General features: G+C 41.6%; 1 protein-coding gene, 1 long non-coding RNA gene and 4 other non-coding genes across 7 annotated transcripts; 5 read left to right on the top strand and 1 right to left on the bottom strand.

Moving 5' to 3' along the window:
• Positions 1-1905: 1905 nt before the first annotated feature.
• On the top strand, positions 1906-4425 carry LOC124417526. Its single transcript, XR_006932473.1, has 4 exons — positions 1906-2046; positions 2329-2399; positions 2562-2649; positions 3699-4425. It is a non-coding gene; the product is annotated as an uncharacterized LOC124417526 (long non-coding RNA).
• On the top strand, positions 2950-3021 carry MIR449C (microRNA 449c). Its single transcript, NR_035204.1, has one exon. It is a non-coding gene; the product is annotated as a microRNA 449c (primary transcript).
• Positions 3937-4030, top strand: MIR449B (microRNA 449b). Its single transcript, NR_035323.1, has one exon. It is a non-coding gene; the product is annotated as a microRNA 449b (primary transcript).
• Positions 4095-4180, top strand: MIR449A (microRNA 449a). The gene has a single exon (NR_031562.2). It is a non-coding gene; the product is annotated as a microRNA 449a (primary transcript).
• A 538-nt stretch (positions 4426-4963) lies between the features above and the next one.
• MIR449D (microRNA mir-449d) lies at positions 4964-5046 on the top strand. Its single transcript, NR_161955.1, has one exon. It is a non-coding gene; the product is annotated as a microRNA mir-449d (primary transcript).
• A 2794-nt stretch (positions 5047-7840) lies between these two features.
• On the bottom strand, positions 7841-11014 carry GPX8 (glutathione peroxidase 8 (putative)). Of its 2 annotated transcripts, XM_423834.8 has the most exons (3): positions 10798-11014; positions 9939-10200; positions 7841-8595 (listed from the first exon to the last, which is right to left on the bottom strand). In XM_423834.8, the coding sequence occupies exons 1-3, from the start codon at positions 11002-11004 to the stop codon at positions 8432-8434; spliced, it is 633 nt and encodes a 210-aa protein (XP_423834.1). In that variant the 5' UTR covers positions 11005-11014; the 3' UTR covers positions 7841-8431. The 2 variants fall into 2 exon arrangements, with proteins under 2 accessions (XP_423834.1, XP_015133055.1); XM_015277569.4 differs by lacking the exon at positions 9939-10200.
• Positions 11015-13109: the final 2095 nt, after the last annotated feature.

Here is a 13109-nt window from a genome sequence, read left to right as displayed (position 1 = left end):
GCATTGTTACCGATTTGCTCCTCTGAAAGATACTTTTCAGTAAGTTTCAGGAAGCTAAAGCTGCGTAGAGGCTCAGGAAGTGGTCTGGTAGGTAACTGTTGGATGCACTTTGCTTTAGTTTTGCTGATGGATGCCCTGTTACCATGAGCTGGTTCTGCAGCACTCGCCAGCGCTGCCTCCAGGCAGTGACCAGGCAGAGAAGCACTGGCTGGTGATGTTTGCTTGAGTATTACTCCGGTAAGAAGAGTTCGTCTTCAGTTAAACGAACACCTGAAGTGTTGCAAACAAGTCTTTGTGGAGGAAGTGCCACAGTGCTTTCCTTATTGTTTGTTTTACACCGAGTGCTACAATGATTCTGAGTGACTCAGCCACTTGGTAGCCTGCCTGTCCTTTGCTGTCTCCTTACCAACAGCAGTGAGACGACAAAATGACACCTCTGAAACAGTTTTACACTTATTTGGCATAACAGCTCTACAACTTGCTAACTAAGTTTTGTTGAGAACTGAGGTATTAATAAATATATTCTCATCTCTTGCCTTGCTTGTATGATCTCCTCATCCAGATATAGGCTGCTATAGAATTGGCAAGGAAAGCAGGACGTGACATGAGGAGATTTTTCAGGGAAAATGTTTCTTTTGTCAACTAACACTTTTCCAATTGGAAAGTGCCTTCTCCTAGGGGAAAGAAAAGTGAAAAGATAAATAAGAAAATTTTGAGTCCATTTCATATGTGGCACTATATTCTTAGTCCTAGAAAATAACATCTTAATGGAGAGATGGAGACCTGGACCTGTTGGAGTGTGTCCAGAGAAGGGCCACAGAAATGATCCAAGGGATGGAACACCTCCATACGAGGACAAGATGTGAGAGCTGGGGCTGTTCAGCCTGGAGAAAAGAAGGCTGAGGGGAGATCTGAGAGCAGTCTTTCAGTATCTAAAGGGGAGCTGTGAGAAAGAAGGGGACAGACTCTTCAGCAGGGTGTGTGGTGATAGAACAAAGGGGAATGTTTTCAGAGCAAAAGAGGGGAGATTAAGATTGGGTACAAGAGAGAAGTTTTTTTATAATAACGATGTTGAGGCACTGGAACAGGTTGCCTGGAGAGGTGGTGGATGCCCTATCCCTGAAGACATTCGAGGCCATAATGGGCCAGGTTCTAAGCAACCTGATGTAGATGTGAGTGTCCCTGTTCATTGGAGGGCAGTTGGACTGGATGATCTTTAAATGTCCCTTTCAATTCAAACAGTTCAACGATTCGATGATTCTAATGTTGACTGTGAAACTTAGAATTCAGAATGAGGAAAAATGGGTTCTCTGACATGCTGTGTCCCTCAGCTCTTGCTGGTTGAAAACTCAACTGGTGTAATTGCACAGACTGGAGCCTACAACAAAAGCTGACAAACTACTGCTCTGAATTTATTTTGAATAAAATGCAGAAGAAAAGTGTGGTGGTAACTGCTCTTCTCCCCTGCTATCTCTTTGGATTCGATTAAACCCCGCTCCAGCAGGGTTCTATGGTCCAAGCTGCCAGCCCTGAGAAGCAGCCCCGTCGCTGCCCTTCACGCACCGAACGCCCTGTCCCGCCGGCACCGCGAGAGCGGGACGGTTACGGGCCTCGCGTCACCCCCACCCGGCGCCGGGGTCCTGCATTGCGAGGGGCTGCAGCCTGCCTGCCCCGGGAACAGAGCGGATCCCGCCCGCCTCGCCACCCGCGGCCGCGGGGGTCCCGCCGTGCCGCGCCGCGCTCCTTTGCCGCCGCCGCCGCTCCTTGGCGCCGCCTCGCAGCCCGGGCGCGCCGCGTCCCGCCGGCGGGCAGCGCCGGGCCGGGCCGGGCCGGGCCAGCAGTGGGTTCCCGCCTCCCCGGCCGCGCCCGCGGACACATAAAGAGCGCTGGCGGCCGGCGGGGAGTGCGAGGAGGTCGGGTGGCACCGCTGCCTCGGGGCCGTCTGCTTACGGCAGTCTTCCCCACACCTGTCCGCCGTTCGGGCTGTGCCACTGCGGGAGCCCTGGGGTCGGGTCGCTCACTCGGAGGGCTCAGCCAGGTTCGCAGGTGTGGACTGGGAAGGAGGAAAGTCTGCGGGGGGCAGGTGAGGGCGGAGGAGTACAGGCTAAGGGTAACGGCGCCTGGGGTCCCAGCGCCCTGTGAGGATGTGGGGCTGTCTGTGCCTGAGGGCTGCACCTGTCTGGGGATGGAGGGATGGAGGGATGGAGGGATGGAGGGATGGAGGGATGGAGGGATGAAGGGATGGAGAATGGAGGGATGGAGGGTGAGGAAATGCCACCCCTCTGGGAGCCCTGCATCCGCTGAGTGCTGTGCCTCTTTTCTTTCAAGGAAGAGTTATGAGTGTGCTTGGAAAAGACCCTGAGTGGGGCAGGGAGCAGAACCTACAGAAGGTGGCTGAGGTAAGGGCAGAACAGACGTTTGCTCTAGGCTGCTTGTGCTGAAGTACTCCTTTTCTGTATTTCTGGGGGAGGGAAAGGAGGAGGCTCTAGAATGTGATTCTGAGAAACAGGGATTACAGGTTTTTTACTTTCTTCTTGATACTTATACCTTCTTAACTGCAGGATCTGAAATGCTAAAAAACACAAACTATGGGAAAGCTGCGGGGGGAGGATTCAGAACCATCACCAAAGTGCAGGATGCAAAGCACAGGTACTTTGTGTGTGGTACTTTTGTTTTTGTAACAAAACCTGGTGAGACTGAAACAAAGTGGTGGAGCGGGTGGCACTGTAACAAACAATGACCACACTGAAAGCGCTGAAGCGGGAGATGGAACAGTGTGCCCGTAGGTATGGGCATGGTACAGAAGCATTGCTACCAGCATGCTGAGGATATCACTCTAAAATAAATACTGTACTTAGGTGACACCACAGGGAAAGCTGTGCTGTGGTACAAGCAGAGATGGGGCTCCAGGAGAAGGGGCTGGAGGCAGCTGAGACGGAGCGGAACGCTGTGGTCTGGCAGTGCGTGTTAGCTGGCTGTTGTCCCAAGGTACCAACAGCTGCTCACGGCACTCCAGACTGCCACGCTCAAGAGCATTGTGGAAAGGCAGAGGTGGCCTCACCCTGTGGAACCAGCACAAGTCTGTTAAGCCAACACTGTTCTGCAGCTGCTGACAGCAGCACTCAGGCAAGTCAATGTTGTGGCGTATTGTACTGAGAATTTAGGACTGATGCCATTTATTTTGAATGATCTAGGAGGTGTTTTTGAAGAAGCAAGGGAAAAGCTTTACATCTGTTATTCATTCAGTTTGATACAAAGCATCTAACTCAATGTCTGGCTTCAGCATTGCTTCAGAGGGCTTTGCATCACCATGAGTGCTAGGGATAAAGTGTTACCCCCACCCAGCCTGTGTCCCTGAGCTAGAGTCTTGCGGTCTTCAGGCTTTCCTCATAGCTGTAAATGGAGGCACAGTGTACCTCAACACTTGAAGTTAATTTGTACTGTGAAGTAATCAGCAATAATTGTTATTTCAGAATAAGAAAATCTACTCTAGCAAATTAGACTCCAGGGTCATTTAGTGTCAGGCTTGGGCTCCTGCAATGACCGATGTGGTTGCCCATGGACAAAAAGGACAGAAACAAGTGTATGTAATACAAAGTGGAGATAACATACTGGTGCTTGTGAGAATCTGTTCACAACAATTTTCTGTTCCTTTTTTTTTTTTTTTTTTTTTTTTTTTTTTTTTTTTTTTTTTACAGTCTGGGATCTGTTTCTTGTCACACTCCACAAACTCCTCCATGGGTTTGGTGCTACTACTGTAATTCAAGTCTTACCAAATCAGAAACTTATCTGTGCCATGAAGTCATTTACCGCTTGAATATATATGCTTGTATACATACTTCTAAGCAGGAATCTCAAAAGAGGAAACAGTGCTGAATTTAGGTAAGCAATATGATATGTCTTTCAGGCATGTGCGAAATCTCACTCTGCACGGACCCTGTGGCTGGAAGGCAGTGTGCTGTTAGCGGCTGCTGTGCTGAATGGAGCAGTCACTACCACACTGCCACCTGCTGCAGGGATAGACTACTGCTGTTTGGAGGTGGGCATTTTGGTCGGAGTTAGCGTTCTGATTTCCAGCAGTGCAGGGAGTGCCTCTGTGTGCGGTGGGGTGGCAGTGTATGTTAGCTGGTTGAAACTCTTGACATCAGCTAACATGCAGTTGCTAACCTGCTCCACATACCTTTAGCATCAAACTGGAGAGCTACTACTTTTACGTGTAGAGTCTTTTGCATCATCTTGATTGATTTTGTTTTGTTTTTAATTTTGCATGTATTGCTTGGCTCACTTTTGGAATAATACTTGTATTTTGTATTCCTGTTATTCAAAGAACTGAGAGAATTTTTGACTGATTCAACCAACTTCAAACTCTCTGAAAGTTTTCTTAAAGCTGAAGAATCACAACTAAAAGCTATATGATTTTGAAAATATTGTCTTAAATTCTGTTTAATGATATTTGGCAAATGCAATGTGTTGTTTTAGTTTTATTTTTAATGAGTAATTGGAAGTTTTCACTAACTACCTGAAAGCTATATCTGAAAAATAGTTACCTTTCCATTCCATAGAAAAAAGATAAGTCAGTTTTAGAGTTTTTCTTCTCAACTTGCTTCACAAAGTAACTTAATTTGTGACCATGGCTGTCCTAAAAATCTGCGCATAGTCTCACCAGGAAGCACAATTTGAACAGGACATAGTATTGTTCCCCAGCAGGATGTAGGCTGGGAGCAAATTGATCCTTTTGATGCATATTACATTGCAAACTTCTATCACACATACTGCCATAGGCGACAAAATATTACCTTTATCCTCATCTTGGCACGTCACAGAATGCAAAAGAATCAGTTTATTATAGGAGCACCTAAAAAAAGCAAGTAATGTGCCCTGAAAGCCGTCTAAATGAAGATCTATGAAAAGAAATAGGAGCAAAGTTTGTGAAGCTCTGCAGAGTTAGTGTCCTCCTAGTGCTGTGTGTGATGATTAGGCAGTGTATTGTTAGTTAGCTGCTCTTCATACACCAGCAACTAACTACACTGCCACATTAGCACATCACTGTGTCACTATTGAGACAGGAATGTAAAGACTGTTATTGCAAACACCTCATCAGGTCCATCAGCTGGTGTGGAGCCCAGTGCCAGCTGAAAGAAGGTGTGCTAGGTTATGCAAAGTGATGGAATTGATAAAAATATGTTTAACTGTGTTTTACACAATTATGCAGCTAATCCAATTGATTTCTAACAATTCTGCTAACTTAAGTCAGTAACTGTAGTAAAAGCTTCAGGTTTGGGTCCCATGTGGATGTTTTCTTACGTCTGTTAGTCTTTGGAACATTCATCAAAATGAAGACAGTGGAACCACAGATGTGGTTTGGGCACTCTCCACTTTTTCTTCACTGCTGTAGGCCAAACTTCAGGTGAAAAGGTGTGTGGTTCCAGTGCAGGCAAAGCTCACTTAAATGGGAACTGGCAGAAACACAATGGTTCTGATTTGTTGAAACTTACTTTCTTTGATGGGAAAAAAAAAAAAAAAAAAAAAAAAAGATTGAAAATAAGCAAAACTGGGTAGGGAAAGAAATATGTGATGAACTATAGGCTCTTGGGTGTTAGTGAATTCCACACTGAATTGGTGACCTTTCAGGTTACACTTAGCTGTAAATAAAATAATCTTAAAATCATCTAGTGCACTGAAGTAGGTGACATACTGTAGGATGGCCTCAATTCCTAGAATCTGTGGCTCTGAAAACAATCCTGCTTGCTCTAAGGGCACATTGTGGCACATAAGGGCACATAGTCTGAGGACTAGGACAAAAAGAGACAAAGAATAAGCAGAGAAGAATCATAGAATCACAGAGTGGTTTGGGTTGGAAGGGACCTTTAAGATCATTTATTTCCAACCCCCTGCTATGGACAGGGACACCTTCCTCTAGACCAGGTGGCTCACAGCCCCATCCAGCCTGGCCTTGAAGCCAGGGAAGCATTCCCCCCCTTCTCCTCCTTCACTATATAAAGAAACTTAGGCTCACAGTCAAAGGATATTCATTGCAGGGGTACATTTTAAAGTTTTCAACTACATATGGCAGTTTATTCTATATGTGTATTTTATCAATAAATTGATGGGAGGAGCTTAACTTCTAACGCTGTTGGAGGTTGTTGTGTGTATTTTTTTGTTTGTTTGTTTGTTTTCCCTTGTCAATCCAAGCATCACAAAAACAACACTAACATGTTTAGGAGTCAAATGTCCAGGCCATCTGTTAATCATGGTCAAGAGGCAAGATGTAGGAACCTGGTAAAAAACAGGAGCAAAAATCACATAACTAGAGTGTTGAGATGATAAAGGGTCAAAACCAGGACAGAAAGCCAGTTGGCAGTAGGAACAGGATACAGAGCCAAAGCAGGGAAATAAAACAGTGATGGTTTGATATTGATATCATGGGCCATACTCTTTTTCCTGTAGGAAGTGCAAGTAATGCCTTTGTCTTTGGTTGGAGGCATGAGCATGAGAAAAGGAGTTCTGGCTTTAATGACTGAAAAAACTTTTGTTTGGGAAGTCATGCTACGATTTCCGATATTACATGAATTAATAGGGAATTGTCCAACCACTGACAGAGCTGGATTAAAATATGTAAATGGTAAATGTTTTTGGAAATATGAGCTGTCAGCTAAATGATAAATATCAGAAATAAAGAGTGTATGTCAGATCTAAGAAGTGAGGGAGGCATAGAGTAGGATATTGTTGACGGAATTTAATAAAGCTTAACACTCATGGACTGGGCTCTGTTAATCTTCTAAGGGCAGTTTTAGCTGAAGTTGGTGGGGTTATCTGAGAATCCAACAGACAGTTTTTAATCTGTTTACAGTGCTTGTAATATACCATATAGTTTTATAAGCAATATCCTATATACATCATAAGTGGGTATTTATACAAACATGCTTTCAGGTAATTGTGCTGCATTTTGAATATTATCTATAAGTATGTGCTTGTATAACAGTGTTCTAACTTGCTTCCTATTTATTTGTCTTTTCAAATCTGTGCAGATCTCACAGATACAGATGCTTTATTTTTACCATGAAGTAACTTGGTTTTAAGAATGAATCATAGTATCATTTGAATTGGAAGGGACCTTTAAAGGTCATTTATTCCCACTCCCCTGCAGTGAACAGGGACACCTGCACCTAGGTCAGGCTGCTCAGAACCTGGTCCAGTCTGACCTCAAATGTCACCTCTCTTAGCAACCTGTTCAAGTACCTCACCAACCTTATTGTAAAAAAACCCCTTCTTAGTTCTGAGATGTGGTTTCTCTCATTTTTGTTCTCTCAGCTCTACTTTAAGACTTAGGCATCTGGAATAGGGTTCTTTATTCCTATTTATGGTCTCCCTCAATTAATTTACTTCAATTTACTCTTTCAATCAAAACATTTGGCAATTTGAACTAGAACATTGGAACAGAAGTGGAAATGGCTTTGTAGTTACATGCCAGAGTGGGGAAATTGCAAGGTGAGAAGAGAAAGTGTGAATCTTTGTCCCCCTTTTCAGCTTCTTTTTGGAGGCTTATTCTAATAGGTGGCTGGGGAGCATTGTATTGGACAGCCTCAGAAAGGTGTGCTATCTGGTGTCTTTTAGGATGCTGTGCTGTTCATTTTTGTTGCCCTTTGAATCCTACTGTAAGCACTCTCATATATGCACAAAGGCCCTACTTGCACCCAGGTCAGAAAACTGGAAATCCAGCAAATGAGCTGGGAGCCAAGGCTCTATATTGCAGTGCAAATGTATGGAGAAGGCTAAAGAAGATAAAGGTATTGCTGAAAAGGTGAAATGGATCAAAATACACACAAAGCAGGCAAAGAAATATTCTTGCATCTTTTCTTTTACTTCTAATAATCTTATTTTCTATGTACAGCTTTGTACAAATAAGTTGACAGCTTCACAATTCAGACATTTTCATCTGTCAATATTATAAAGCTGGTATGGTCAGCTGCATTTGTCTCTATAAACCCGGATATGATGGCTCTCAGTCTTATGTCTTTCAGTCAAAATGGTTATGTATTAATGGAGTATCAAAACTTATTTTCACTGGTAGATGGAAAATGAAATTTTTTGGTACAAATACTGAGTAATTCATCACCAACCCTCTTCCTTTTAGCTATGTGCCTGCTGATAACAACTGTAATTAGCTCTTGTTAACAATTTAAAGAACTGTATGTAAACTGAATGTCCATTTCTGCAGTGTTCTGATTGCCTTGCCATTTTCAATAATCTCAGTGGTTCTCAAGGCTGTTACAGAAGTCATCCCAACATTAATTGACATACATAGCTGAAAATACTAACACTAAAAAGAAAAAAAAATCCCCTGATTGTTTTTCTTCTAGCAGCATTTCCCAGGAATGTAGTATGGTTGTGCATCTGTGCCATTGAATGGATTCAAAGAGTGAATGGTTTTTCAGAGGTCTTCCCTTTTTTTCATTATGATCTGTCTGATTAATGATGCTATTTCTGGCTTGATACTTTCTATGGGCTCTTCAGGTCTCCAGAATTTTACAACTTTACCCTCAGGGCTGACAAGGTATTTCCAGAAATTCCAGCGAGGTTCTTTTTTTGAAGAATCTGTAAGAACGGCATAAGATAATTTTAGTGACTCCCTTTCTCTTGTAATGAGAAGAGAGGCATCTTCAGAGTGCATGCAGTAATTCCACTAGATGATGGGGAACTCATAACAGTGAGGGTTTGCCTGATAAATTTAGTGACATGCCTAAGAGGAGATGGGAAGAAATACAATTCAGATGACAACAGCAACTACTTTATAGTCATCTAAATGAAGAGGAGCATGATAGTAATTTTCAGGAATGTAAACAGAGAATGTAGGAAGAAGAAATGGGCTTAAGTGGTTTAAGACATTTCATTTAAATGTTGATACTCTTTTCTGACAAGAGGAGCTGTGAAGAACTGGAATAGAGAGAGAAGTACATGAGACTCTCATAGGACTACTGTAATTATTTGGAGAAGCACCTGTAGCTTGGTAGATACAGGTATTGGATTGGTATTGGCTTAGGTAGCTGTGATCCCGCTTGTGGGCAGGAAGATGCAATACACATTTGGGCCTCCTCCTTCCTCATTTTCTAGTTAAAAAGATGCTATAGAGAACAGTTATGTTCTAAATATCCTTCCTTTCATAATAGCAGTGTTTAGTATTGGTCAACGATGTGGCCAAAACTCAAGAAAATTCAGAGAGGATTTTAAGCTGGCTTTGTGAGGTTCTTGGTCAACTGAGCAAAATTTCATTTTGCTTGTGAGAGTGTGAGGCCCTAAGGCAGCAAGTGTTTTCTGCAACAATACTCCAGAGTATTTGTACAAGTGGGATTTACAGGTTGGGCCCTGAAGTTCACAAGATAAATTAATGCAAATTAGTGGTTATATAACCTACAGTATGTTTCTGGTTTACAATACTTATAAATGAGACATATGACTCTTTGCTAAAGGAGGATTTTCTCATCTGCATGTTTTTATGTTAAATTTTCCAATAACATGAAGGCATCCTTAGTTATATCTTTCTCTGTAAAAAAATAACATGCTTTCTAACAAAAGTCATATAATCTGAAATAGGATTTTGTAGGTGGTTCAGATCTTTGAACTAAGGTTTATGTGTTCATCATTGTATGTTTCTACCCAGGCTGGTCACAGCAAGATGTTCTTATTGTCAGTGAGGAGAAATGGATGCTTTCAGGGTACAGCTCTTTTGACTCCTTGTTTTTTTTTTTTTTTTTTTTTTTTTTTTTTTTTTTTAATATCCAGCTTAAAATGAGATAAATTGTGTGCAAAGAATGCCTTTTTTTTTCTCCACAGACTATGAAGACAAATAATGTATTCTCAGACTAGGCCTGTTAAACTCCAACTGGAGTTGAAGAATACCATGCTTATAGGCAGCTCAGTGTAGGAAATAAAATAGTTACCTATTAAAAATTTAAAGGCAGGCTCTGCTTCTGATCCCAGGATCTTGATTTTGTGGAAAACAGGGAAGGTTACTCCATAGTTCCCTTTGGCAAAAGCCTCTATTTCCTGGCTTGAGCCAGGCTCTGATTCTCCAAACTGATTGCAGGGGAAGGCCAGCACAGTGAAGTGGGAGGGACCAAACTCCCTGTGTAGATCTTGCAGAGCGATGTAATTTTTGTCTGTGTGTTGGCAGTAACTCGCCACGTTTACAACCAAAGTTGCCTTTGGAGAAATAAAGTGAGAATACTGAGAAAGAAGCCAGAGATGGCACAGAGATTTCATTAAGTCTTAACACAAAATATCCCCCTACCAATGTTTTTCCTGCCTGGGAGCTAGACATAATTTCTCTGATTGTTATTTCATTAAGCTGATAAGAATGATAGCAGCTGAAGCATTTACTTTGAGATATCCTGCTTTAAACATTCAGTAAATGGATAAACTTAAAGCTTACAGTTTAAAGCATGTAAAAAAACTGTGTATTTAGAACAGACATTAAAGCCATATTTCTCACGTATACCTTTAATAGTCAACAGAACATGCTACCATTCTTAACTGAGATCAAAATGCACAAATTCAATTGCAAGACTATATTAATTTATTATGAATAAAACATTTTTTTTCTTTTATTAGTTCTAATAGTTAATTCAGGAAGCAGGCCTAGAAAAAATAGATTTCTCTCTAGCTTACTGTTTACGTAGCAGGAATTTAGCACAAAACTCTGCTGTAAGTTCCCACAATAAACTGTTTTGTTTACCTAGAAATGGATGCCTGCTTTTTGGTGAAGAATCAAAGAAAATATATAAGGAAGTTGTAACTTACTTTCCCTCTGTACTTCTCCAAGGAAACAATTCTTCCTCGTGAATCCTTGATTTCAAAAGAATAAAAATCTTTAGTTTTAGGTTTAAAAAATCTGAGTTGCAGTAGGCAGAGGACTGCCGTACAAAAAACCATTGACAGAAAAACAACAAAGACTCTAGCTTTGGGCACTGAATATTTCAGAGGATAGGCGGCTGTGAGAGGCTCCATTTTCGAAAAGATTGGAGCTGGGTCAGGCCTGGAATGTGAAGGAGGAGCTGAAATACGAAACTCACAACTCAGACTAAAAAGGACAAGCTGCTCATTTTGTCACAGTTTCAGAAGCAGCCGTTTCGCTTCACAGTGCCTCTGCTGGCCTTCAGAGTTTTTCGTAAAGTATGGAAATGCCCCTTGCTAAGAAAAAATAAATAAACAAAAAGCATGCTGCCATCACCTGAGGATGCTGATTGCTCTGTTTGGCCAACCTTTGTGGAGCACTGTATCAGCCTGCACGCTGCCCTGAGGAATTGCCGTGGAGCCTTGTTTGTGTGTCTGCAATGCAGCTCTGGCACCCCCTGGGCCCTCAGGTGTCCCTGACACAGCTGCTCGGTCAGACAGGCCTGAGTTTGAGCAAGCTGGGGCCAGTCGTGTACGTAGGCAGGTAGAACTGCAGAAGTCTGTCTGCACCCTCTGTTTGGTTTGTATGACTTTCACAAGTAGGCAGAGAAAAGGTTGTTTATAGGCTGGTGTAAGGAAAGAAAAATGATTTTTCTTACAATTGGATCAACACAAAACAGATGATGGAACTTTTTTTTTTTTTTTTTAATTGCTACAGCCTACTTGGCTGTTACCTATGTGGAGATGAGAAGATGGAAGGTCTTCACAGGAGCACAATGAGTTAGCTCAGAGTTTCAGATCTAAGCTGCATAGCTCCAAAGGTATTTTGCTGAGGCAATTGTGAAATACACTCTGAAGACTGAAGCTATGCAAGTTCAATCTGTCTTTTATTGTTTCCTGTTTTGAAGATATTTTCTTGTTGCTCTTGATGTCTGGAGGCACATCAACATCTAGCAGTGACAACTCAGTTACAGAAAAGAACAGAATTTTCAGTCTTTTTTCATATCTCCCCCATGTTTAGATCTTCTCTCTTTCCTTCTGTATATTCAGTTTTCTCTCTCATTTTGCAGGATTTTTCTCCTCATGCTCCTGTTCTTGGACTTTTCGAAGCTATCATCATCTTTCAGCCCCTGTTGCTTTGTCAGTCCCTGCTAACTTTCTTTTGCTCCCAGTCCAAACTACCACTGAAGAATGATTTCTGCCTCTGTTTTTGCTTTTCACTCTGCTTTTTTTTTTTTTTTTTTTTTTTTTTTTTTCAGCACTCAGGCTACATTTTTAGGGATGAGGTGAGTACAGGACTTTTCAAAAGATGAAACTTTGAGTGTGTCTGTTGTTTTTCAGCGGCTTTGGTATCAATTCAACTTCACTTGATTTGTACAATATCAGTGATATGCTGAACAATTTCTACCATGTTCTCTAAAGAGATAAGCTGCATGGTTCTTTACTTTAAGAAGAGTCTACAGAGAGTTTCATACTGTTCTGTATGACAGAGAGATGCTTGGGAGATAATATTACTATAATTCAGTACTTATATGGATGTTCCCTGTGACCTGGGGATATGTGAGGCTTGAAGTCAGCCTGGCCATGAGCCTTAAGTGCTCATGTATTTTAGTATTTCAGGTATTTTAGTGGAGGGGACAGAAGAAGATCAGTAAAGTGTGCTGAAATGAGGAAAACTGTAGTCTGAAAGCAAAGAGAGGTGATAATGACAACTTTAAAAGCAAACTTGAATGTGCTTAATTTCAGAAATGGAGAATCCAACAGGCAGGATGCTGGTGTTTAAGTCTTGAAAGCTTGTAATTTGCACTGAACATTATATCAAAAACATATTCTGGAATATCTAACAGTGATTGACAATCCTATTATACTCACTGTTTTTCCTTACTGCTCCTGATACTTTCACTGTTTGCCCTAAAACGTTGCTTTAAAACTGTCTGAAAAGCAAAATCTTGTGTTCAGTGTTATCCATGCTCTCACAATTTAAATTTTGGTACATTTTTAAAAATTTGAGTTTCTCTGATGTACTTGTTTAGGAGTCATCCTTTTGAATAGATTTAAAAGTAAGAAATGTTAATCTGTTATTTGATCTTGTTGTAGTACTTGTAAATATGTTAAGTGCAGTGTTGAAAATAATAACTTGAGCAAGAGATCCTGGTGGTAAGAAAATTCTGAAGTCATAAATGAAATAAATCTTTCTTTGAGCAAAGATGTAAAGCCAG

The sequence above is a fragment of the Gallus gallus genome, chromosome Z, assembly GCF_016699485.2.
Source record: "Gallus gallus isolate bGalGal1 chromosome Z, bGalGal1.mat.broiler.GRCg7b, whole genome shotgun sequence".
In the NCBI taxonomy this organism is placed as follows: Eukaryota; Metazoa; Chordata; class Aves; order Galliformes; family Phasianidae; genus Gallus; species Gallus gallus.
The sequence above is the reverse complement of the archived record's forward strand: the minus strand, read 5'-3'. Positions and strand labels throughout refer to the sequence as shown.

Excerpts from the sequence above, each read along its gene's own strand:
- GPX8 (XM_423834.8), bottom strand. The coding sequence starts at position 11,004 with ATGGAGCCTCTCACAGCCGCCTATCCTCTGAAATATTCAGTGCCCAAA. Across the intron at positions 10,201-10,797 it reads TGGAGAAGTACAGAGGGAAA|GCAACTTTGGTTGTAAACGT; the intron begins GTAAGTTACAAC and ends ATTTCTCCAAAG. Across the intron at positions 8,596-9,938 it reads TGCCTTTAAATTTTTAATAG|ATTCTTCAAAAAAAGAACCT; the intron begins GTAACTATTTTA and ends CCGTTCTTACAG.